General features: G+C 42.4%; 1 protein-coding gene across 14 annotated transcripts in view; it reads left to right on the top strand.

The window, feature by feature from the left end:
• Positions 1 to 7,654: 7,654 nt before the first annotated feature.
• INTS6L (integrator complex subunit 6 like) overlaps positions 7,655 to 25,165 on the top strand; it is a 55,912-nt gene continuing 38,401 nt past the window's right edge. For 11 of the 14 annotated variants that reach the window (XR_006058443.2, XR_006058441.2, XR_006058442.2 and 8 more), the window contains exons 1-2: positions 7,655 to 8,091; positions 8,232 to 8,309. Coding sequence is in view for 11 of the 14 variants with exons in the window: in XM_027963641.2 (XP_027819442.1) it covers positions 7,981 to 8,091; positions 8,232 to 8,309 (189 nt within the window). In the remaining 3 variants the exon portion in view is untranslated. Of the gene's footprint in view, positions 8,092 to 8,225; positions 8,310 to 16,025; positions 17,375 to 24,090; positions 24,177 to 25,165 lie in introns of those variants that run through there. The other 3 variants (XM_060408216.1, XM_060408215.1, XM_042242582.2) reach the window with 2 other exon arrangements.

The raw sequence follows: 25,165 nt of genomic DNA, 5'->3' as shown, positions 1-25,165 counted from the left end.
GTCTGGAATGTAACATAGCAAATGTTAACAGTAATTACATTCACTGTTTCTGCACATGGCTGTGTGGTAACAAATCAGAATTTGTTACAATGAACAAGCAAAGTATTATTTCTATAAACATATGCAGACAGAATATATATGTATTTAGATTGTATATATTCTAGATGGACTTACAAAATTCACCTAAAAAGTGTATTTCTGTGAAAGTTGACAGTTTTAGAGCGTATGAAAATGATTAGAGCTGGGCTTTGGTTTAATGTGGAGAGAGACAAGTACTGAGGAAAAGGATGGATGGCAGAGACAGTGTAGAAAGGAAAATCTATAGGATCTGACAACTAATTATATGTAAGTAGACAGATAACTGTGAGTTAAAAATAGCTCTGTCACTGAAAAATCTTGGAGATATCATTAACCTGAGGAGGGAAGCTGGAGGAGCTGATTTGGAAGGGAAAATCATAACTTCAGAGTCTAGACAGATATATTAGTTATCTACTGCTCCAAAACTTAGTGGCTTAAAATAACAATAATCATGTATTATCTCTACGATTTCTGCGGGTTGGGATTTCAGACTAGACACAGTAGGGAAAACTTGTTTTTTGCCCCATGACATCTGCTAGGAGCTGGAATCATCTGATGGCTCTTTTGCTCACACGTCTGACAGTTGATGCTGGTGGTGGCTGGGGGCCAAGCTGGCAGTGTTTGCCAGGACACCAACATGTGGCCTCTTCATGTGGCCCTCCTCACAACATGGCAGTTGAGTTCCAAGGATAATCACCCTAACAGAGAGAAAGAGGATCCATCCAGGTGAAAGCCATTGTTTTTTATGACCTTGCCTTGTCTATCTCCCAGCACTGCTTCCATTGCATGGCATTGACCAGTGCAGTTACAGACCCCTATCCCCAGATTCAACAGCAGGAAGCATAGACCTCCTCTCACAGTGGGAAGAATATTAGCAACATTGTAAGAGCATGCAGGTGAGATAAATAATAGGTGTGACTATCTTTGGAAAATACAATCTCTCATACCCCATTGTATTATAAAGTGAATGAGACTATTAAATTAATGGCTCTAAGTAATGAATTATCACTTTCAGAGTGATTTGTGTGTAACTAAGGACCCCAGTAGTCCCCCCATGCTTCAGCCTAAGTGCTGCTGCTGCTGCTAAGTTGCTTTAGTCGTGTCCAACTCTGTGTGACCCCATAGATGGCAGCCCACAAGGCTCCCCCATCCCTGGGATTCTCCAGGCAAGAACACTGGAGTGGGTTGCCATTTCCTTCTCCAATGCATGAAAGTGAAAAGTGAAAGTGAAGTCGCTCAGTTGTGTCCGACCCTCAGCGACCCCAGAGACTGCAGCCTTCCAGGCACCTCCGTCCATGGGATTTTCCAGGCAAGAGTACTGGAGTGGGGTGCCATTGCCATAAGTCATTATAGGTGAGGAGGCTACATCATTAAAGGTGGGAAGCATGATTCAAAGAAGAGTTATTTTTGTCTTTAACATAAAGGCTCAATATCAAAAGACTTAATATAAAAATTAAGAAGTCTCAAAGTCTTCAATATGGGACACAAGGTTCTCTATGATCTGGTTCTTGCCTAATTCTTAGATTTAATCTTCCAATTATTTCTTCACTCACATCCTAAATATGAAGTATGTCAAAATATCGAGTATGCCAAATTTCAAGAAGTTCATCAAACATACTCTCCTAGGTCAGGTTCCCTGAAAGAGTTATCTCAAGAGGAAGGGCAAGGGAGAAGCAGGGTAGGCCAGGGAATGGAGCTAAGCAAGAATGTGGTCTCATTTGGAGTCCAGCTTTGGCCAGATCACTAAGGCTGTGAAGCACGAATGACATCACAGGGTGATCCCATTCTGAGGCCAGGGGGCTGTGTCATTGGCTGCAGTTTGGGGGAGGGGAGTTGGGCAGGCTGCCCACATGGCATGGTGCCTTACCTCTGGGCCCAGGAGGCTCTCCCTCCTGAGGGGAATTTTCCAGAGTAGGGGAAGCAGCTGTGAGCCTGCAGCAGCCCATGTTCACAAGAGGGGACCTCGGCCGGGCACCAGCAGGGACCACAACACACATTCACTTGTTTCAAGGCCTCAGAACTCCTTTATCCTGAGATAAAACTGCCTCTCCTTTTCTTCGCTGATATCACCTCCTCCAGGAGGCTTTCCCTGATAACTAGCTGACTGCAGCCTACCCTTCTTGGCTCAAATAACATCCAGTTACAAATTCTTTCAATGTTTTCCCCCACACATGTCCTCAAACAAATACTTCCCAGTTAGAGAAAAGGGAATAATTCAAAACAGTTAATTAAAGCTAAACAAGAATTACAGGGGCAGGACTGCCTATCGATTATTGTACTTAGGATGTTAATTTGACTATTTCTTGTTGGACCTATGCTATAATATATAAGATTTTAAAAATCTAAACAATTTCGCTTTTTAAGTATTGTAGCAAATGTTTAAACAATCAACTCTGAAAAATACAAAAAAAAACAAAACAAAACAAAAAACAAAAAAAAAAACAGTTGCAACTGTCTCTCTAGCTTAGTATCTACCACATTGTATTGAAAGTATCTGCTTTATATAACCAGTCTCCCCCAGTGGAGGAGACGCTCAGATGAACAGGAACCATGTCCTGTTCATCTTTTTGCCCCAGGCACTTAGCAGAGTGCCAAGCAGACGAGGCTGAAGTAGATATTCTGATAACCAAACACCAGGTAAGTGACTTCCTGGGTGGTGGTGCAAGGCCCATCAGCTCTACTCAAAAGATCTCTTCCATCCCCATGTAGTGGGAGGGGGATGAAAAACCTGGCAATATATTTAGGACAAATTAAGTGATTTACAACAAAGAAAGTAGCTGTAGAGTTTCTTGCTACACCTCAGTACAAGTACAGTTCTACCATTATTACATTGTAAAAGATATGTTCTAACATGGTTTAAATGCCGCAATTCCGTCAATTTTAAAAAACAGCCTTAAGAAGGAGAGGAAGAATTATGAAATCTGTGCCTTAGCAGGAATAGAAATGTTTCTCCTTTTTATAAGTGGAAATAGCTTGGTGCAAGAGCTGTTGAAGAATTTTCTACAGCATTAAGCCTCCCCAGAAGTTAAAAAAGAAACTAGAGTTAAGATGCGAAGGGCATAAACCAAGGGAAAAGGAATGAGATGAATTTGACTAATACCTGCTAGGCGAAACTCCCCAGTACCTGACACCCTGGTACATGTGGGGAAGGAGGGGGCAGAGGGCTCCAGGTGGCTGGAGGCCAGAGAGGCTGAGGCTGGCAGTGGTGGGCACTGCCTTCTCCACCGCTGTTCTAGCACTCACTCTCCCCAACCCCATGTGTGATGTGCCTCCCTGGAGCTCCACAGACTTGCCTTGTGAGTTCCTGACAAGTTCCGTACCACAGCTAACATGGGGTGGTGGTCTTGGGGTGGTGGTCTCAGGGTGGTGAGAGAGGAGGAGGGGAACATCACAAAAGATCTGAAAGAAAAAGAGGGAGGTTCCAAGATCTCCACCCAGAGACATCCCTGGTGGTCCAGTGGCTAAAACTCTGAGCTCCCAATGCAGAGGGCCAGCGTTCCATTCCTGGTCAGGGAACTAGATCCCACACGCCACAACTAAAGATCCATCCACAATGAAGATGGAAGATCCTGAGTGCCACAACTAAGACCTGTTGCCATTGAATAAATTAAAAAATACAAAAAAAAAAACCAAAAAACAAAAAACCAACCCTCCACCCAGAGGCTCCTATGCCCTGACTGGTGACGAGAGGTTACCCAAGTGGCAAAAGCCCTGGGAAGCTTGTCTGGGGGCTGCCCTGGGCCAAGTTTCATCACTAGCTATTTTTATTTTTAGCCTATGCCGCTTCTCAGTGTCACCAGGTCTATAAATGTCCATATGATTTGCTGTGCCTGGGCCAGGGCAGAAGGGAGCAGCTAAAAAGTCTTGGGCTAGGCCCTGTGCTGGAAAATTCACTGCCCTCGACTGGCATACGCCTGTATCTCTGGTGCCCCAGGTTACCTCCATAGGGCACTGCCCTCAATTCTCTGGGCGCTCCACCATGGCCATCACCCCTCACCAGCTCTCCTCCAATCAGGCTTCAGAAAGAGGGTTCCCTGAACACAGGTAAAATCAACAGGTGTCAGGAGGCAGATAATGGCAAATTCAGGTCTCTCACAATCCCACAGGGTGGCTTATCCAAGGCCAATCTTTTGGGGAATGAGAGAGCAGTCTCCAGGCCTGTGGTGCTGCCTGAAGCTAACAGACTCCCTCCAGCCCTCCTCTGTCTTCTAGCCACTCTGCACCCTGCTGGCAAGCTGCTTGCACCCTGGGCTGCTCTGAATGTGTGTCTGGGCTCTCAGGCATCCCGCACATCCCTCTCATTCTGGTGTTATTCCTGCAGAGTTGAGGGGAGCGGAGCTTGAGCTTCTACATTGGGTGGCTGACCAGCGGAGGAATCTGTTTCCCCACCTGCCAAAATGGGAAGAAGAATAGGCCTTACCTTACAGGACAGCTTACCCTTGCACACTGTGATTAAGAAATAAAGGACTCATGACTCTAGGGTATCCCCCCACCCAAATCTGCCAGAGGGGGCAGCTTGTCCCTACTGAGAGACTTATTTTTCTGCTTTCCTCAGTCAGCTTGTGCCCTTCCACGCAGACTGACCATTTACTTTCAATATTCTCTCCAGCCTCTTGTCACCATGACAGTTTGGCCGATTGAGATGAAAGAAACAGACTCTTCACTTGTCTTCTGTATTCTGTTTTTGCTCTCATCTCTCCCATTCACCAAGCTGAACACGATCGACAGAATCATCCTATGGTTCCCCATTGCTCCAAGGCTAAAATTCCAACTCCTCAACAGGGCCTGGTAGGCCTTGCATGACCTGACTCCTTCCAGCTCTGCAAGCTCATCCATCTCTAGCCACCTCCCTCCCCATCCTGTTCCCCCGCACCCAGCTACCCTACATTCCAGCAATATAGAACTTTCTTTTTTCCACTGGGTTTCTTTCAATGTCTCACCATCTGACCACCTCACCACTGCCTACCTAGAACATTCTCCCTCCTCCCCTGCCCCGTTCTCATCTCCACCAGCTCTCTATCACCAGGCTACTCACATTTCCTGCACGTCGTATCCTTCAGGAAACCTTCTCTGTATATCCCCCTCACGTCTCCAATTCTTCTAGAATATACATTTTTTCCAGTGCTCCCAGAGCACTATGCATTTCCTCTCTCATAGCACTTAATATAGCATTTTATCTACACTTTTATTTTCCCCACTAGAATGTTATCTACGTGGCCATGGACTATATCTATTCTTTTATTTAATACTTACATAGAACTGACTCTGTACTGAGCACTTCTGTAAACGTTTTGTAAATATTAATTCATTTAATCCTCATAACAATTCTATGAGGTACTATTGTTATTGTCATGCAGATGATGAAGCTGAGGCAGAGTTAACTAATTTGCCCAAGGTCACATAGCTAGTAAATGGCAGAGTTGGGGTTTGAACCCCGAAATCCAAGTTCTTCACTGCTATAATATGCTGTGTCCCTTGTTCACCAATGTATTCTTGTTGCTTCTCATATAGAAGATCCACCCAAGGAATATTTGGATAAAGAAAGAATTGATAAACGAATAAAGATTGTGGAAATAACAAAGTCCTTAGTGGGACCAGTGGGAGGAAAAGTGGTAGCCACAGACTGAGACAGAAATTAAATTGAGGATTCAGAGAAGTTGAAAGCAAATAGTCCAAGCAGTAAGGAAGATGCTGGGAGAAGTAGCAAGTGATGAAAGGCAAGGTGGCAGGTGCAGGGGGAACTCAGAAAGGCAAGGGACAAATGGCTCTACAGTCAACAAAGAAAATATAAAACAGATAATTAGATTTGGCCAGGAACTTGCCCCTGGATCCTCAGAGCAGTTTCCAAAGAGTGCTGGGGAGAGAAATCAGATGGCATGGCCTTGAGGAAGGAATAGATGGTGGAGAAACCAGACAGTGAGATTTTACTCTTCTCTGAGCCAGGAAAGGTAAGTAAGGTCAGGTTAAGTAAGTTAAGGTCAGGTTAAGTAAGGTCTTTTTGTCAAGATGTGATGATTAGGGCTTGCTTAAAGGCAAAAGGTAACACATTTTTAGCAAGTCAGAAATTAAACCAACTCTCACCAAAACAAAGAGTCTGCTGTATGGGAGTGGACCACACCACAGTCAGCCACATGAAATGGAAACATGGGCAAAGGATGCTAACTTTCATTGTGAAGGGAATGAAGGCTAAGAGAGCAGTGCTTTGTAGGAATGCCTTCCTGAGAGATGTCCAGTAACCTCAGACATGAAGTAGAAAGAGGTCTAGAATGAGGGACTATGGTGAAGTATTAAAGTCAATTGATTTAGAGAGTACAAGTGGAATAAAAGAGTAGAGACATGAAGAAAAAAGAAGAAAGTATGTTCAAAAGTTCAGGAGTTCAATCCCTTCCCGCTCAGTGCCTCATCTAGGAAAGCTCCTGAACTTCTGGACCACTAGATCACTGCTTGTACTTCACCTTTTATTTGTATTACTTTTGTCCCTGATTCACATATTGCTTATGTGGCCTCTTCTGAAATCTTATTTTTATGAAAATGTTATTGAATATGTATTTTTAATGTCTATTACAAGGGAACATAGCAAATGAAGTCATAAACACACTTTAGTTCAGGACTCCACGTTGGGCACAGCATAGTTCTGGGAATACACAGCTTCATATTTAACATCTGAGTTACACGAAGCAGTCAGCCAAGCGTGATTGGCCACTCATTGAGTCTCTCCCTAGAGCCACACCTGAGCACATCCCTCAGTGCTTCCTCATTTATCTGAGCTGCACTTTGCTTTACTGAAAATTGAACATAATTCCACCTACCACAATGATTTCAAAGACTAAACGAGACTAATGTGGATGGCTGACACTTCATAGGTGCTCAATAAATGTAAGTTGAATCAGAAACCAGGTTGGCAAACCTTCCGTGTGTAAAGGCTGCAGAGACACAACAGTAGGTAGAATCATCACAGGCAGGCCAATACTTCGAAGTGCTCAACAAAACTGAAGAAGCTTGTGCACACAAAACGCCATTTAGGTAACCGTGTTTTAGTTTCCTTTCTAAGCAGAGATACGTGGAATGCAAGGCCAGCAACCGACTTACAAATACTGACCAAGAGTGGGGAGGGATCTGAAGGAATGCAAGTAAGTCTTGCCAGGAAAGAAGTTTGCTGCTTCTGAAATGTTTCGGTCTTAGCCAGTGGCAGGATTGATCGATTGCAGTAAGCAGAGTTTTCTGTGCAGCCTGTCCAAGCATCTGTTTCTGTACTTCTGCACAACTGTTGCTCAAATTCACTCTTCTTTTCGAATTATCATCTTTAAAGAGCAAGCGAAAAATCCCTTCAAGCCACCCTAAGTATCCTAACAGCTTCCAAGTCCTCTAAAGGAGGGTCCTTAACATTTCCCCTTACCCCCTGCCTGGGTTCAAACTTCAACTCCCAAGGTCCGCCCAAGTCCCTCCCCTTGCCCTGTCATCTAATGAATATGCAAATACCACATAATTGGCAGCCAATGGCGTGGGTTCTGGTCACATGGTGCCCATGGTAGGTGAGCGGACAGAAGTTGTGTGTCGGTGAACAGAGACAGCTCTCAGTCTGGGGCGAGCGCTTCAGTGAGCGTGGACGGATGCTCGGGTAGTAGTCTCTGCGGCAGCAGCAGCGGCAGTAGTGGTGCCAGAAGAGAGGAAGGGGGAGGGCCCCGAGGGCTACACACGCTCACATTTTCAAGTTCCCTTGGAGGGAGAAGAGGTGGGGCTGCAAAAAGAGGAGGCCAGGAGCAGTTCCATCTGTCCCGTCCCGTCTTCCTCTGGCTCCCTGCACCCTGGCTCTGCGAGAGTTGAGGGTTCAGGTGGCAGTACGCGGCAGTGAGGGCAAGAGGGCCAAGAGAGTGGGGAGCGGAGCCAGGGGTGTGGGGGAAGATGCCCATCCTGCTGTTCCTCATAGACACGTCCGCCTCTATGAACCAGCGCACTGACCTGGGCACCTCCTATTTGGATATTGCCAAAGGCGCTGTGGAGTTATTCTTGAAGGTAAAGGGAGGGGAGGGGAGAGATGGGGAGAGTTCCCGAAGGATGGGGCTGGTGGTGGATTTAGGTGCTTCTGTAACGCTGGTATCGCCCCCTCCACCCCCTTCCCTTCGCGGCCCCCTCCGTCATCCCTCGTCCTGTAGCTGCGTGCCCGGGATCCGGCCAGCCGCGGAGACAGGTACATGCTGGTCACCTACGACGAACCCCCGTATTGCATCAAGGTAAAGGGCCATCCAGGGGGTGGGCCGGGCGGGAAGCAGGAGCCAGTCGGCCTGGGCAGTCGAGACCCCCTGCCCCCGCCCGAGGAGGTCCTGCGTCGCCAGGCGGGGCGGGCAGGGCGGGGTGGGGTGGGGGCGAGGGCGGGGGGAGTGGTGACTCCGCAGCTTCCGAGGAGCCGCGGCGCCTGGGGTCGGGAAGGGGGCCGGGGGAGGGGCGGCCCCGAGGAGAAACCGCAGGAGAGCCGGGCTGGTGGCGGCGACGGGCACAGCTGCCTCGGAAGATGGCGGACATTTTGCTTTTGTATGAACCGGAGAGGGAGACCGAGGGCGCTGCTGAGATGGAAAGGAGGGAGGGGAGGGAGGAGAGGAGAAGGAGGGCCCGAGACGCGAAGGGAGGCTGCGGACGGGCCCGCCCCTTCGGGTCGCACCGCGCGCGGTGGAGGCCGAGGGGCCGGACGGCGCCGGCTACTCCGCCCCGAGGTGCTGCGGACTCGCGCGCGGGTTTTCCTGGCGCCCGGGCTCCGCCCCCGGCCCCTCCTCCCCACTCCTCCCGCCCTGCGCTGCTTCTCCTCCCTCTCTTCCTCCCGCTCCCCTCCCCTTCCTGCTGAGAGCGTGGCAGAGCCGGCCGCCGGCCTTCAAAGATTAGACTGCTGCTTTTGTGCGTCTGTGGTCTCTAACCCACCCCCACCCAATGGAAAATCAGTCCGCGGAGCCAGCCTCCCAGCCTCCCAACCCCCCGGCCCGCAGAAACAGTCCTGTTCACTGCTTCTCCTGTGTCGGTCCGGTTAACCCCGGCTCTGTTACCTTAGCTACTGTTGGTGTTTCATTGTAGATTCCACCCAAGCCGCGATGGGGTGGGGCGGGGAGATGCCTAGTCGGAACCCGCGGGGACCGAGCTTTTGGGGGACCTGGCCTACCTATTGACATCATAAATTAGGTTTGTGTTAGTCACGTAGGGATTTGTCCAGGGAAGAGAAAGGAAGGAAGGGGAGGACTCGCTGTGCGCAGTTACAATAGCCAAATTCGATGACTTGATCCACTGGGTTCTGACCTGCAGGAGAGAAGTAGGGAGCATTTCACCTTCCAGCCCTCATCCTGATGGTGCGGAGATAAAGAACTGCTTTGCCTGCAGTGGCCCGATAAAATAGAATTCAGACTATTAATGCAACCTGCTTAAGAGTCCTGCTTGCATATTGAAATTTTAAACATATATTACCATAATCCTCGACGTCTTTTGCTAGATGCCCTCTTTTACTCAAATTCTCTTAACAGAGCCGAGGAGGCACTGAATGTGTTATAATCCGTTTTAGCCGAGTGAGGTGTTTAAAAGAATGGAACCTACCAAACTGAATAGTTGGCTAAAGAGAGCGTTCCTTCAGAAGTAAAACCAAAGAGAGACTTTACTTTTGTGACTCGTATCTTCGGTTAACAGTTTGATTAGTAGGTTCCCCTGAAAACCATTCTGGTTTTAATGCTTTGTTTTCCGTTTTTGATTTATCTATTTAGAAAAATGGAGCAAGTAGACATCTTTAAGAATGCCATAAGTTTTTTAACATGTCAGTTTCCTACAAGGGTGTGACCATTTTTTTCCACATAGAAAAGCAGATGTTTGTCCATCTTCAGTATGAAGGTCTACACCCTTGGAGTACTAATACAGATAAGAACCCACTGTTGTACTGGCCATTTAAAATCCTCCTTATTTTGAAATAGTAAACAGGATAAATTACAAAGCAGTAGACTTTTTTTTTCCTCTAAAGGAATAATTTAGTTAACATTTTGCTGAATGCCAAGACTCATAGATGAAAAATTATTTTTGATGTATAAAGCTTTTATGGCAATATTTACAGAATCTTTGGAAAGGAAAAAGAAAGTCTGGGCCCCCTCATCATCACAGCTGTTTTTTTTTTTTTTTTTAACCTAGCATTGTAATCACAGTGTACTATATTACTTTTGAGTTCTACCTTTTCCATCTGTTTTGTTCTATGAATTATTCCCAGTAGCCACATAGTCTTCATACTTAAAATTTTTCGTGGCCATGTAACTTACCCATGGTATTTTAGAGGCTCCAGGTAGTTCTGTGGGCAAAGGGGAAAAGTTGAATTTTTTTTTGGTGGAAATTTCATCTGTCAGCTCTTTTTATCTTGCAATCTTGTACACTACATTTTATCCTGAAGTAAAAAACATTCTGAGCTGGCTTTGATCTTTTTTTTATGTGGACAAGTATGTGAAGACACTTTGATTAATACTTTCAATTGCTAATCATGAGCTATCCTCTTCCTTACGCTTTTCCAAAGTCATTCAGGTTTTTTTCTTTTTAATCTTACATGATAACTACATGTGCTAGGGAACAATTACTGATTTTAGTGATGTTCTTGTCATTTTGCTGTCTATAACTGAATTGCTAATGATATGCCATATTTTGGTAGCAGTTTCTTCTCTGAGTCCCTTTCAGTCACTCTTTTTCTGCCCACCCCATCCCTCCCCTCAGCATGTGGTAACTATTTGTTCTTCTGCTTCTAGGACCTAATCATTTTGGAAGGTCTGAAATTTTAGAACATCTGGTGAATTTTTCTTAAAATTTAATCTAATCTTTCACTTGCTGATAGCTGGGAGCCATAAATGTCTGTTTTCTGTCACACCAATCATCAAATAGGTCTTTATTTGACTGTCAGCAGGCGTCTTAATTCCTACTTAAAACTTCACTCTTCCCTAGGAGTCTGAGGTCCTTTTAGCAAAGTGATGTTAGATGAGATTTTATTTGTAACTTATTCTTCTGCAGAATAATGTGAAGTGTATTTTTGGGTTTCTCTACAGTTGGAGGGCTTTATCTCTTGTCAAAGAAACTGCTTACTTATTTCTCAGGTCTTGGTTATGTCCAACTGTAAACACTGCAAAGCTGAATTTTTTCCTAGTAGAAGATTCAATTTTATTGGTGGTGTAACAGGCATGAGTTGTGCATTTGGTTGGAAGGTTTATTCCCTAACAGGCGTGGAACTATTCCCAGTATATCCACTTACAAGCTCTGACAATAAATCTTGTTGTGAAAAGTTACTGTGACTGGAATTCTTCACTAAAGTGTACTGTTAAGCATATGAATATAGTATTTCACCCAGGACTTCCTAGCTTCTTACTGCATAGCTCTTTTAAAATTAGTCATACCTGTTACTTGCAGTCAGCTTGGCATGGGTGGAAGTAAGTTTGATTTGGGGGACCATATAAAAGGCATATGAAATGCAAGTATTTTGTGCTACATCTGTTTCAAGTGTTGCTTTGTAGACACATTTTATACATAGTGTCACAAATGTTAACACTACATTTATACAATGCTGTCTCTAGTGTACACAGCTAGGTTGAAGCTGTTTAATATTTTAAAATTTCCAGCGTGTCCTTATAAGACTAATACATGGTTTTAAGAAGTGGGATGGGTTTCTTTTCTCTTTTTTTGGTAGAATAGTTCTTAATAGTTTTGGCTGAGGTTCTGCTGTCTTGTATGTTTTGTTTTGCTATGAGTCATAATTTCCTTTTATTCAGTGAATAGCAGAGGTAAGCTTGTCACTACTACTAAGTCTGAGCAAATTGAGGGCATCAAGAAGAAAGCGAGCCGTGAGACTGGAGTAGTTAAGTATTCGACATAGTTTGATGTTTGAAGCTACTTTCTTAAAGTGATTTCTTTTTATTAAAGGCAATACTATTTTTTTAAACATAAAACGGAGTCATTTTTCTAGAAATAACTGAAACACATGTGTACATCGCAGACAGAAGTGTTTTTTTTTAATATAAATAGGGAGAGATGTTTCAAAGAAATATCCCAAGTCTGTAATTTGAAACAGAGAGCATTTGTAAAAGTGAAAATTTCCCTTGAGTGTTGCTTTTTCACATCCTGTAGCCAGCCTTGCTTACTGATATCTGTGTGGCTCTGTCAACATGTATCAGCAAAAGGCAGCATTTTGGCTTACAGATTTAGGAAGTGAACCTGTGCTTTTTAAAGTGATCTTTATTGCAAACATTTACTGGTATTTTTAACTACGCTTAACTTTTTCATATGCCCATGAGTATGTTTTGTGGGCCTAATTTGGAAAAGGAGTGACTTTTAGGGGAGCCTTTCACTGTGGTTGGAAGCTAAGGAAGTGCTTTTGGGTGAAGCAGCAGTAACATAGCCTGTGAGAACAACCAGAGGCAATTGCATCGAAAACTCAAAATGCTACAAAGGTGGTGCATCTACTTTTATGATTAGTTGTTTCTTCCCTGACCATGTTTCCTTTTCACCTTCCTCACTAGCCATTTGAAGCATTATTTTGAAATTGAAAAAGAGGAAAAAATCAACAAAATGAAAAGACAACCTGCTGAATGGGAGAAAATCTTTGCAAATTATGTATCTGATAAGATGTTACTATCTAAAATATTATAAGAACTCACATAACTCAATAGCAGAAAAAAAAAACTAAACAATCTGATTTTTAAAATGGGCAGAAGATCTGAATAGACAGTTTTTCAAAGAAGATATACAGATGGACAGAGGGCTCATGAAAAGATGCTCACCATCACTAATCATCAGGGAAATGCAAATAAAACCACAATAGGATATCACCTCAGGCCTGTTAGAGTAGCTGTTATCAAAAAGACAACAAATAACAAGTGTTGGAAAGGATTTGGAGAAAAGGGAGGAGGGAATGTAAATTTGTGCAGCCACTGTGGAAAGCTGTATGGAGGTTCCTCAAAAGATTAAAGCTAGAAGTAGCATATGAGCCAGCAACTCTACTTCTGGGTATTTATCTGAAGAAAATGAAAACATTAACTTGAAAAGATATATGCACCCCCATGTTCATTGCAGTTTATTTACAATAACCAAGAAGTGGAAATAACCTAAGTGTTCATTGATGTGTGAATAAAGAAAATATAGTATATACATACAATGGAATATTATTCAGCCACAAAAAAGAAGGCAATCTTGCTATTTGTGACAACATGAGTGAACCTTGAGGACATTATGTCAAGTGAAATAAGTCAGACAGAGAGAGACAAATACTATATGATCTCACTTAAATGTGGAATCGAAAACAAAACAAAAAAAGAACAAGCTCATAGATACAGAGAACAAATTGGTGGTTGTGAGAGGTGGAAGGTTGGAAGATGGGCAAAGTTGGTGAAGGATGTCAAAATGTACAAACCTCCAGGTATGAAAAAGTCATGAGATGTAATGTACAGTATGCTGATGATAGTTAATAATATTGTATATTTGAAAATTGCTAAGAAAGTAAATCTTAAAAGTTCATAAGAAAAAAGGAAAAATGTTGTAACTTTATGTGGCAATGAGTATTAACTAGACTTATTGTGGTGATCATTTTGCACTGTATACAAATATCAAATTATGTTGAAAACCTTAAATGAATACAGTTTTATATATCAATTACACATACATACCTAAAAAGGGAATGCTTCCAGATTTTTATCCAGCCTATAAATATAATATATATTAAATATATTTTACTAGAAGGAATTTTAGGAATGGAGTACTCTGACTGATAGCATTTTTTCTTTATATAAGAGTAAAAGATGGAGGAATTAGAACTTTCAGTCAGTCAGTTCAGTCGCTCAGTCATGTCCGACTCTTTGTGACCCCATGGACTGCAGTACACCAGGCCTCCCTGTCCATCACCAATTCCCAGAGTTTACTCAAACTCATGTCCATTGAGTTGGTGATGCCATCCATGATGGGATCAGGATGGATGAGGATGCCATCTCATCCTCTGTTGTCCCTTTCTCCTCCTGCCTTCAATCTTTCCCAGCATCAGGGTCTTTTCCAATGAGTCAGTTCTTTGCATCAGGTGGCCAAAGTATTAGAGCTTCAGCATCAGTCCTTCCAATGAATATTCAGGACTGATTTCCTTTAGGGTGGACTGGTTGGATCTCCTTGTAGTCCAAGGGACTCTCAAGAGTCTTCTCCAACACCACAGTTCAAAAGCATCAATTCTTTGGTGCTCAGCTTTCTTTATTGTCCAACTCACATCCATACACGACTACTGGAAAACCATAGCCTTGACTGGATGGACCTTTGTCGTCAAAGTAATGTCTCTGCTTTTTAACATGCTGTCTAGGTTGGTCATAACTTTTCTTCCAAGGAGCAAGCATCTTTTAATTTCATGGCTGCAGTCACCATCTGCAGTGATTTTGAAACCCCCAAAAATAGTCTGACACTGTTTCCACTGTTTCCCCATCTATTTGCCATGAAGTGATGGGGCCAGATGCCTTTCTGAATGTTGAGCTTTAAACCAACTTTTTCACTCTCCTCTTTCACTTTCACCAAGAGGTACTTTAGTTCTTCTTTTCTTTCTGCCATTAGAACTTTAGTGAAAGCTTATACAGAGAACCCTCTACCAGTCATGTGTATACCACTATATTTATGTGCACTTTTGTTTGTAGTTTAGTTTTGCAGTGAAAAAATATCCTTGTTTTAAAGAAGAGAGAGAAAAGTGGGGAAGTTTTGGTGGAAGACTAACTCTGTGGTCAAGGGAATTAACACTGCTATTTTCAGGTTAGGTGCAAGCTGGAAGATGACTGTGGAATGCTGAGAAAATTATGGAGTCCTGTCTGTTCTGTATTCTAAACCTCTCTCGTGCCCATTCATTCTTTTTTTCAAGTTTCTATTTTATTAATTTTAATTTTATTTATTTATTTTTGACTGTGCTGGGTCTTAGTTGCTGTGTGCAGCTTCCTCTGGTTGTGGTGAGCAGGGGCTACTCTATAGTCATGGTGCATTGGTTTCTCATTGCAGTGGCTTCTCTTGTTGCAGCTCACGGGCTCTAGGCGAACAGGCTCAGTAGTTATGGCGTGGACTTAGTTGCTCTGTGGCATGTGGGATCTTTCTGGACCAGGGATCAAACTTGTGTCCCTGCATTAGTAGGTGGATTCTTAACCACTGGACCACCAGGGAAGTCCCTATCCATTCATTCTTATTTGCTCCTCTCTTGTTTCAACTTTCAACAGTCTTCACCTGGACCATTGTGGCAGCAGCCACTCACTTGGTCTCCCTACTTCTGGTCTTGTTCACCTCTGATTCTTCACCCTCATTGCCACTAGATTGCTCATTCATAAAATAAAGTAAAATACAAACTCATTCCCACACTAAAAATTCTTCACTGACTCCCCATTATATTTCAGAATAAAATCCCTGCTCCTTAGTTTGGCTTTGCCCACAGTGTCTCCTCACGCTTTTTTCCTGGACTTCAGGCTCCAACCACAATAAGAACTTGACCATCTTCTTCAGACTCAATATGCCTCTTGCTTCTGTATCATTGCTTATATGGTTCCCTCTGCTTGATTAGCCTGACATGCCTCAATTCTTCATTCTACACTGTCAAAAGTCATCCTGCCCCTCTGCCCACCCCTACTGCAAACAGTGTAACAACTTCCGCTATGATCCCTTAACCGTCTGTCCAGAAGGTGCTGCTTGCTTCTTGCAATCACTTCCTCTCCTGAAGGTAGCCATTGGTCTAACTTTTACCACTATTGTGGTGATATGACCAAAATAGTGTTTCTGGAAGAGAAGTCTGACATTGGACTGCTACTACAGCAATCTAGGCTTTTATAAACCATATGTTCAATGAGCACCCTCTGTGGACTATACTATACTATACTTGGAGCCTAAGGTAATTCCAAGAAATACTTGGCCCAAGGGGAGATTGGAATAGTAAAAGATATAGTCTTAATCCTCAGCGTCTTGAGAATAGTCACTGGAAGAAGCTGGCTGGAAAATGTGGAGTAAGGTATGGGGGATGTCAACAACAGTGGATTCTTAACCAACAGATTGGAGGTGAGGGAGGGAAGATTGACAAGACACAGTGTTAATTCAGTTTATCCAGTCCAGATTGCAGCTAGCTGAGACTGGATGCAAAAGGGCTTTGAAACCTCCAAGTTAGAGTTTGTACATTTCTCCTGAAAGGAAGAGCCATGAGGTGGATTTGAAGACAAATAGGGTAAGGATTCGGAGAAGGAAATGGCAACCCACTCCAGTGTTCTTGCCTGGAGAATCCCAGGGACAGGGGAGCCTGGTGGGCTGCTGTCTATGGGGTCACACAGAGTCGGACATGACTGAAGCAACTTAGCAGCAGCAGCAGCAGCAGCAAGGTAAGGATTGTGTGCTTGTTTGATGATGAGGCAGAAGCCTGTGTTGAGATGGGCTGTGGAGAGGGGAGGATGAAAGGTGGGAGAGATTTAAAATATGTAGTTGAAGTTGCCCCATTTTGCATGAATGCTAGTCACTTGAAAGCTTTTGACTTTGAGGTTGGGATGGGGGGTAGGAGGGACTGCGGAAGGACAGGGCAACCATATGGAAAGGGCACATATGTCCTTTACATTTTGCCTTTGCTTCAAGAAGACAACTGCTCTGAATACAGGGTTCTCACTTTCACAGAGTGTTCCAAAATGACAATTCGTCCACATTTCAGGAACAAATGTGCTTTCTAGAGAAGGGCAGGATTGAAGGACGCTCTGTATGTGGGGAAGAGAGGACGGGGATGAAGAAGGGAACCAATTGGTTTAATTTAAGTACTTAAATGAGAAAGTCTTTGTAAACATGTCTTTCAGCACCCTTTTACCAAGAGTGTAGATGAGAGATCCAGGCAGTCCCTTTGTGTGCCTATTGGAAGCTTGGAACGCACTATCTCCTGGATACAGTGTTCTAAATGGTGATTAGGTTCCCAGACCTTCCTCCCCAGGAAAGCCTATTTAACCCTTAATGCCACTTATCCATTGAACTATTGTGTTTGCTATTGTTTCTACTGGGAAATGGAGTTGGGATTCCAGGGTGCTTTGTTTAAAACACATCCTTTCCCCCCTTCTTCCTCATAGTTCCAGGTGGACTAGTGGTCCCAGAGAGGGGTGGGGACACTGTTAGAGCTCCAGCAATGAGGGTGAAGAGCTGAGACGGCAGTGAGGGCAGGTATGACTCTTCAGATATAACAGTCATTCACGTTAGATTGGTTGTATTTGCACCATTCAGGACAGCATCCCCTAGCCACATGTGGTTATTCAGCACTTGAATAGGCGGCTAGTTGGAATCAAGATGTTTTGTAAGTATAAACTAAACGTGAGATTTTGAAGATTTAGTACCTAAACTGTATAAAATATATTATTAAGAATTTTTATATTGACTACAAATTTAAACAATATTTTTGATATACTTTGTTAAATATTTATCTCGCTTGTATTTTTTAAATGTGGCTACATATGTGGCTCACCCTATATTTTTATTAGACAGCACTGTTGGTCTTTATTTTTTTCTTCATATATTTATGACAGTCATGTCCTAGAAATTGTTTCCGAACGAGGATCCTCTCTCTCAAAGTTCTGTTTTAAATGAGCACTTCCATAATGGAGTCATTTGTGCATGAAAGGTTATCATACAGTTCAGAGTTGATGGGTTGATAACCCTTGGCCCTGGGGCAAAAGTATGAAAGCATCCCATTCTTGTTTGTATTGAAAGCCAGTTTGGTTACTTCGACTTTTGGATGTAGTTGGTGATCCAACTGGTTGGGTTAGAAGTTTTTTTCCTGGGCTAAGTACAAAAGAATATATATGTGAACTCCTAATAAGACTATAGTCATTTAGAATTCTGTTTGTAATATGTGGCTCATCAGTGGCATGAAATGTTCCGTGCTTCTAGTGTTATTAGAAATATGTAACATATCCCTTACTAGATTTACATAGCTACTTGGCCCTAGAATTCCCAAGAACAGTATTCATCAAGAAAAAGAGGATAAAGGATAAATTCTTTAGCTTGGCATAGTGTAAAACCTAAGAAACAAAGAAGGGTTTGTATCAATGCTCTTGTTGAAGGCTTTCTTGAGGTTCCCTAGCAAAGCTCTTGTCTTGTATCATGGGAAGTCATTAGTAGCATTAAAAGGAAGGGGGTTGTCAAGTGAAGCCAATGGAGGGTTCCCATAATTATTACTTTCTCTAAGCTCAGTATTCCTAAGGTGGTTACAGGAGTGACAATGTTATTTTTTGTTACTGTAATGGGTCCCATTTAAGGAATAAATACCAATATCTAATTCTGAGCCTGAGTGAGAATACAGATATGCTGGTGAATAACATGTATATTGGAGAAAGCCATGGCAACCCACTTCAGTATTCTTGCCTGGAGAACTCCATGAACAGAGGAGCCTGGTGGGCTACAGTCCGTAGAGTGGCAAAGCATCAAACACGACTGAGCGACTAACACACAACGTGTATATGATGTGGAGCCATTTTATAGCCCTAGTTATAAATCCTTCTGAAACTTACCTTATAGTCAAAGATGTTATCTGACTTTCACAGATATAACTTGACTTATATCTGCTTCCGTAATAGTAAACAATAATATAATAGCTTTCTAATAATAGCTGTTGACATTTATTGAGTAATGCTGATGTACAGGGCAATGTGCCAATGAATGTACAGTGCTTATTTCATTTATCTTCCCAACTAACCTAAATCACAGGTACTACTATTATCCCCACTTAGCAGATAAGGAAACTGGGGCCCAGAAAGGTTAACTAATGTGGTTGAATAGTAACTTAGGTCTCTGTGTATTCCAGAGTCTTAAATAGCGAGCCACTTCACTTTTTATCAATTATGGTAGGATATTCCTTTTAATAACTTCTCAGTGATATTTTCTAATTGTGGGATATGTCCTAGATATGTATTTTAGACAGAATTATCATGCTATTGTTTATAGTGGTTTTTGATAACAATGTGTGATATTGGGTTGGCCAAAAAAATAGTTCAGGTTTTTCTGTAACATTGTATGGAAACCCAAACAAACTTTTTGGCCAGCTCGATATTAGAGCAAGTACTCGATGAATGAAAATTATTACTGCTAGTGTTACCATTTTGACTATTTCTCTGACTCTATGTAGGTGAATATCATGGTGCATTTTTCTGTGAAACGCTTTGGTCTTTGATTATGCCCCCACTGAGGGAAAGATATGGAGTTGTTGGGACTCTCAGTTGATGGAGCTTGAGATAGTTGGGAGTAGAGGTTGAGGACTGGGGCCTAGGCTGAGTAGGCCCTGTAGGAAGAATGACAGGCTTGAAAAAACAACAGGGTGGTGTTTGGCTATTTAGTGGTCTCCAGAAACTGATATGTCATCTTCACTCTGTCAGTCTCCTGAAAATGTTTTTCTTGTAGGAGAACAAAAGACAGCCTATGTAGTACACAGTAGCCATTTAGTTGCCTTTAATCCACAACCTGCAGGAGAGGCAGCAGTGGTTTTGTAAAAAGCCTGGATGCACCCTACTGCCTTCACAGAGTTTTATCTATCAGCCAGTGCCTCCTCTCCTGGTTCAGTCCTCATTTCAGCCAGATCTCCCATTCTCTTCAAGCCATTCCTCTGCCGTAGCCAGATAGCTTTATCCCCCTGCTGCTTAGTTAAGTTGGTAAGAGGTGAATTTCAGAAGACTGGAGGTGCTACCCAACTAAGCCACTGGGGTCTTAACAAGAGAAAAGTTATACCAGGACGTTTGTGCTGCTGTGCCAGATGTTCATAGAAAAAATAGAGTTCTGTATCTTAAACTATATGTCTGATAAATTGCACTTGCTCTTTTGTTAGTTACATCCTGCTCTGTAAGACACACAGTTCAGTAAACTTAGTACTAAGTACTCTGGGCTTGGATGTTATTGAACAGAAGACTCAAAACATTTATTTGTGTAATTAAGGAGTAGTACTATTGAGAGAAGTAAAATATAGTTTATTAAGGTCTTCAGATTTATTGTGTGTGTGCTCAGTTCCCCAGTTGTGTCTGACTCTTTGTGGCCCAGTGGACTGTAGGCCGCTAGGCTCCTCTGTCCATGAGATTTCCCAGGCAAGAATACTGGAATAGGTTTCCATTTCCTTCTTCAGGGGATCTTGCTGACCCAGGGATCAAACCCATGTCTCCTGTGTCCCCTGCATTGGTAGGGGGATTCTTTACCACTGAGTCACCTGGGAAGCCCACTATGTAGCTACTTGGGCTAATTTACTAATGTTTATTCTTTTTGTCCTTGCTTATATTTAAAACTGTTAATGCTCCTTCCTTCCAGAAACTTATCACCTTCCCCATTCTGTTTTTCCACCCCTCTTTTCTTTCTGACAAGTGTGTCCCTATCTGCAAAATTCTTTCCCTTGGTGAATGCATTCTACATCAATCATGGTTTCAAATATTCCTTTTACTCTCCATCTTTAGCTTCTCACCTGAGCATCTCTAGCTCATGACGGGACATCTCCACTTGACTATCTTTTAATTTTAATTTTTTTATTTTTTGGCCATGCTGCAGCCATGTGGGATCTTAGTTCCCCGACCAGGGGCTGAACGTGTACCTCCTGCATTGGCAGTGCAGAGTCTTCACCACTGGACCACTAGGGAAGTCTCTGCCTATCTTTCCATCAGCTCATAGCATGTCAAACAGATCTCCTTATGGCTCTAAAACTATCCTGTCTTCTATATTCCCCATCTTTTACTCACCCAGGATTGCAAGCTGGGCATTATTCACTTTTGATCCTGTCCTTCCATCTTCTAAGGCCCATGCCTTTGAAATATACTTTATATATGTTCCTTCAACTCAATTTCTGGTGCCATCACTTCGGTCCAGGTCCTGACTTCTATGCTTTGGCCTGTAACAACCTTCTTCTGGAATATCCCAGTGAGTTCAGTTCAGACGCTCAGCCATGTCCGACTCTTTGTGACCCCATGGACTATAGCACACGAAGCTTCCCTGTCCATCACCAACTCCAGGAGCTTGCTCAAACTCATGTCCATCGAGTCGGTGATGCCATCCAACCATCTCGTCCTTTGTTGTCCCCTTCTCCTCCTGCCTTCAGTCTTTCCCAGTAGTGGAGTCTCCCAAGTGCCTCCCAAATTCCTATTCTACCCACACCAAGTGCTAACTTTCTAAAAAAGCTGATTTCATCCTATCACTCCCATGCTCACAACCCTTCAGAGACTCCCCAGTGCCTATGGAATCAAGCCAAAATTGCTCAGTCTGCCATTCTGAGCTCTCTAGGGCCTGTTCCATGTATCTGTATAAACGTGTTTCCCCTCATTGCCTCACAGGAGACCTGCCCTTCAGCCAGACCTCTCTTTCTACCACCTGAGTTTGTGCCCCCATTCCTGATGCCAACCCTTAGACCATCAGTTAACCAAAGGGAGAAGAGATAGAGAGCCAGAGGAGCCAGAGGCCCAGGGAAGGAGAGAAAATGCACTGAAAGCATGCCAGTTAAGGGTGTGACTTGAGGAGAAGGAGGATGTGACAGAAGATGCTTTAAATGCTGTTGTAATGATGAGAATTTGCAGTAGGAAGGGGGAGAGAGCTGGATTACTAAAAGGTTAGATGTTAAAACATCTAAACCAAGATGTTTAGATTTAAATTGGCCTCCAGTTGCCAGGAAGCCCTGCTGTTTAATCAGAAGCCCCACACAACTAGACATTGAGTAATGGGATTCTTCCAGTGTTCTTGCCTGGAGAATTCCAGGGACTGGGGAGCCTGGTGGGCTGCCGTCTATGGGGTCGCATAGAGTTGGACACGACTGAAGTGACTTAGCAGCAGCAGGGAGAATATCTAGCCTTTTAATACAGCCACGACATTGGAAAGTTGGGGGTCCTTCCTGTTGTATGTCTTGTAGAAGAACATGCATGATGTTTGGAGCCCCAGTGGTCCATTTTTCTTAAAAGCTGAACTGTGTTTAGACATTGTAAATTCCATTTCATTAGTGAAGCTGTATGTTAGCAGTTTATTTCAAGTCTTTCTAGGTACTTTCATAAAAAATTAGATTTGAAAAAGTGGTCACAGGATAGCCTGTCTGTTAGATCACACCATCCACAGTCAAGTAAGTCTGGCAAGTCATGTCTCTTTGGACTGGGAGGTAGAGACCAGGATTCTGTAGCCACAGTCTGCTACTGATTAGATACATGACCCAAGACAAGTCACTTAACCTTTTAAGGTGTCAGTTTTCTTATCTGTAAAATGAAGGGATTAGACTAGATTATTTCCACTATTCCTTCTGAAAAAGTCCAGGGGAGAATTGTATAACTGAAAGGCAGGAAGTGGAATAATTCAGGCTGGGAAGTCAGGGTGATTTCAAACTTGCTTCAAAATTTTAGAAGACAGTTCCTGTAAGTGGTTAATGTGCTGTATCACATATCTACTGGTTAGATCAGTCACTCCAACTTATTGGTAAATGTCACTTCATTTTATTGGAGTCATTTCTGTTTGCTGCCAAACAATTTAAAGTTCAAGACAGATTCCTAGCCATTAGGAATCTGGTTACCTCTAAAGAGTGGAACTGACAGTTTGGTGAAGAGATAGACTAACTTTGTATTTCTGTTGGGATTTTTAACGATGAATGTGTGTTACTTTTATCATGTGAAAAACAGTTCATAAAATTTTTTGAGAGAATTTTAAATAAAGAATTAGTCTGGAGGAAAGAGATGCCATAAGATCTTTAGAAAGTAAGGAATGACCATTCTGCTCTCTCCTTTGTTAAACACTTTCTGTAATGTTCGGGTGGCTTAATCTCATTCCTGTCCCTGTGTATTTTTTTCCCAAGGCCACTTTTGTTGATTTTTATCTTGTGTGTGTGTGCATAAAAATGTCTTCTATCAGAACCCCAAATCTAAACAGTTGAACATGAGCCTTGTACTATAGCATTTTTTTTGTTTGGTTGGGTTTTTTCTTTTTTTAAATAATGGCTATTGGTCAATAGTTACAGTTGAAGTGGACAGGGAGTGAAAGAGGAAACAATATTTATATCTGACCACATTTGGTAAATTCTTTGCAACTCTATGGCATTTTTCTTTCAGTAGCAGTTCAATTGCTTCTTGGACAGAGGAAAAACTTTGCTTTCTACACGTTAGCATCCTCTGGTGGAGATCAAATTACTTTTGATCTTATGCTTTCTCTGAGAGGTGTGCTACTTTGTAATTTTATTTTAATTCTCTGGGGTAAGAATTGAAAAGTAATACATGAATTTTGCAAATATTTTAGGCTAATCCCTATGATTGTTAATCCACCAAAAAACCCTCAAACTAGGTATCTTAAAGAGACCAGTGACACAAAAATGGTAAACTTTGTAAGGATGAAATCATGTCTTTGCCCGGTTTACTTAAAAATTTGTGGTTATGAGAGTCTTTACCCATCTGCTGAAAAAAAACAATCCAGCAGGCCACAGTCTGTCAAATAAATTTCTGCAACATACTAGGAAATCAGTTTCTAAGAACGTCTTTAAAAAGTAGAAGACTCAAGTAAGCCAGATTTCTTTTACATGATCTTGGCTGGTAGTATTTCCTGAAGGTTGTGGATGGAAATTCATGGACTGAACCACAGAATGATAGTATTCAGAGTTCTCTGGGAGAGAACTGATGTAATCAAATAAAATGGACTTCGGGCATATTACCAAGTTCAAGACACTAAGAGTGCCCCTAGGGAAACGTTGACAAAAAGGAATCCAAGAAAACTGGATATTCTTAAAACAAGTAATTTTACAACAGAAAGCTGTATTGGTACACATAAAACACAGAATAATAGAATGCCTCCTTTGAACCTAGAAGTGTATCAGTACCTTGAATCAAGTGAGAAAACCACACTCACACAAAAAAGTAAAATCAGACCAAATTACTAGAGTATTAAGGGGAAAAATTGTATTAGATAGGGTCTGAAAATAGAATGCAAAATAGAGAGTTTTTCAAAGTTGATACAAGAAGGAAGAAAATCCTAAAATGATACAGTGTCTTCCTAATGTGTATTTCACTAATTTAACAACCTTCTTTATAGGTGTGCTAGCTGTAAACACAATTTTAAAAGACATTTGAGCATATTAAAGTGATTTCAGCTGTTACATGTTCTGTTTACCTAAGAGGGTAAGTAAACCTCCTCTTATATGTATCAGAATTGGAGTCCGTTTTAGTTGCGAGAAGATAATTCTCAAAGTTGAAGACTTTTAACTTGCACAAATATTCCATATAAGGCTAAGGGCAAAGACCAAGGGGAAAGTCATATGTCTTCTCAGGAGACAGAGTTGATTAGAAAAGCAGGGCTTCTTATTTTTCATGTCATCCTGTCCCACTGATCAGTTTACCAACAGGAGAACAGTTTGTGATGACAAAGATGATAGAATGGTAAATTGGAGAAGAAGGTTAAGTTGGTTGAAAAGATACTGTTGAAGTTGATTTATTCAAATTGTCTGGGATGTTGCAGAACAAGTTTTTCCCAAACTATGGAGAGCAGATGGAAAAAGGAAAATAGTTTATCTTTCAAGGAGAGAAATGATGGCCCTGCTAAATTTAGACTCTTTGGCCTTAACTTGCAACATCTGGGAAAATGCTCAAATCTGTTCATCATCTCGTTTGTAACCACCTAGAAGAAGAGCTCAAAGTTCAGGATAGTCTTCAGTATGGGTTTATGAAGGGCATATATAACTAGACTGATTTCATTTCCTTTCATTAAAGTTAAAAAGTCTTGTCAAAGAGAAGGAAACATGCATTTTCTCTCTGGAATCCAGTGAGGCTTTTTCTTCATTGTGATGAACTTGCTAACCAGCTAGGAAGCCTTGGACTGCATTGGACTGCTCTTCAGGGCAGGGTCCAAATAGGCTTTTCGGGACAGTCAGAGGGACTGAGCACGTGATGCTCCTTCAGTGAGAGAGAACCTGGCTTGTGACAATCTGTAATATAGAAGGATTATTTTTGCTATTTGAAAAGATTCACTGCCATTCATTCCCTTTCAGAAGCTGTCACCCTAGAAAATTTTAGCTATTTAACTTTTTAAATTTATAAATATTCCATTTGTAAGGTCTTTTAGGGGGCGTTTCTCCTGTGGAAAGTTAGATGCAGCTGCCCTAAAAAAATGT

The sequence above is a fragment of the Ovis aries genome, chromosome X, assembly GCF_016772045.2.
Source record: "Ovis aries strain OAR_USU_Benz2616 breed Rambouillet chromosome X, ARS-UI_Ramb_v3.0, whole genome shotgun sequence".
In the NCBI taxonomy this organism is placed as follows: Eukaryota; Metazoa; Chordata; class Mammalia; order Artiodactyla; family Bovidae; genus Ovis; species Ovis aries.
Note: the sequence above shows the minus strand (reverse complement) of the source record. Positions and strands in the feature narration are given on the sequence as shown.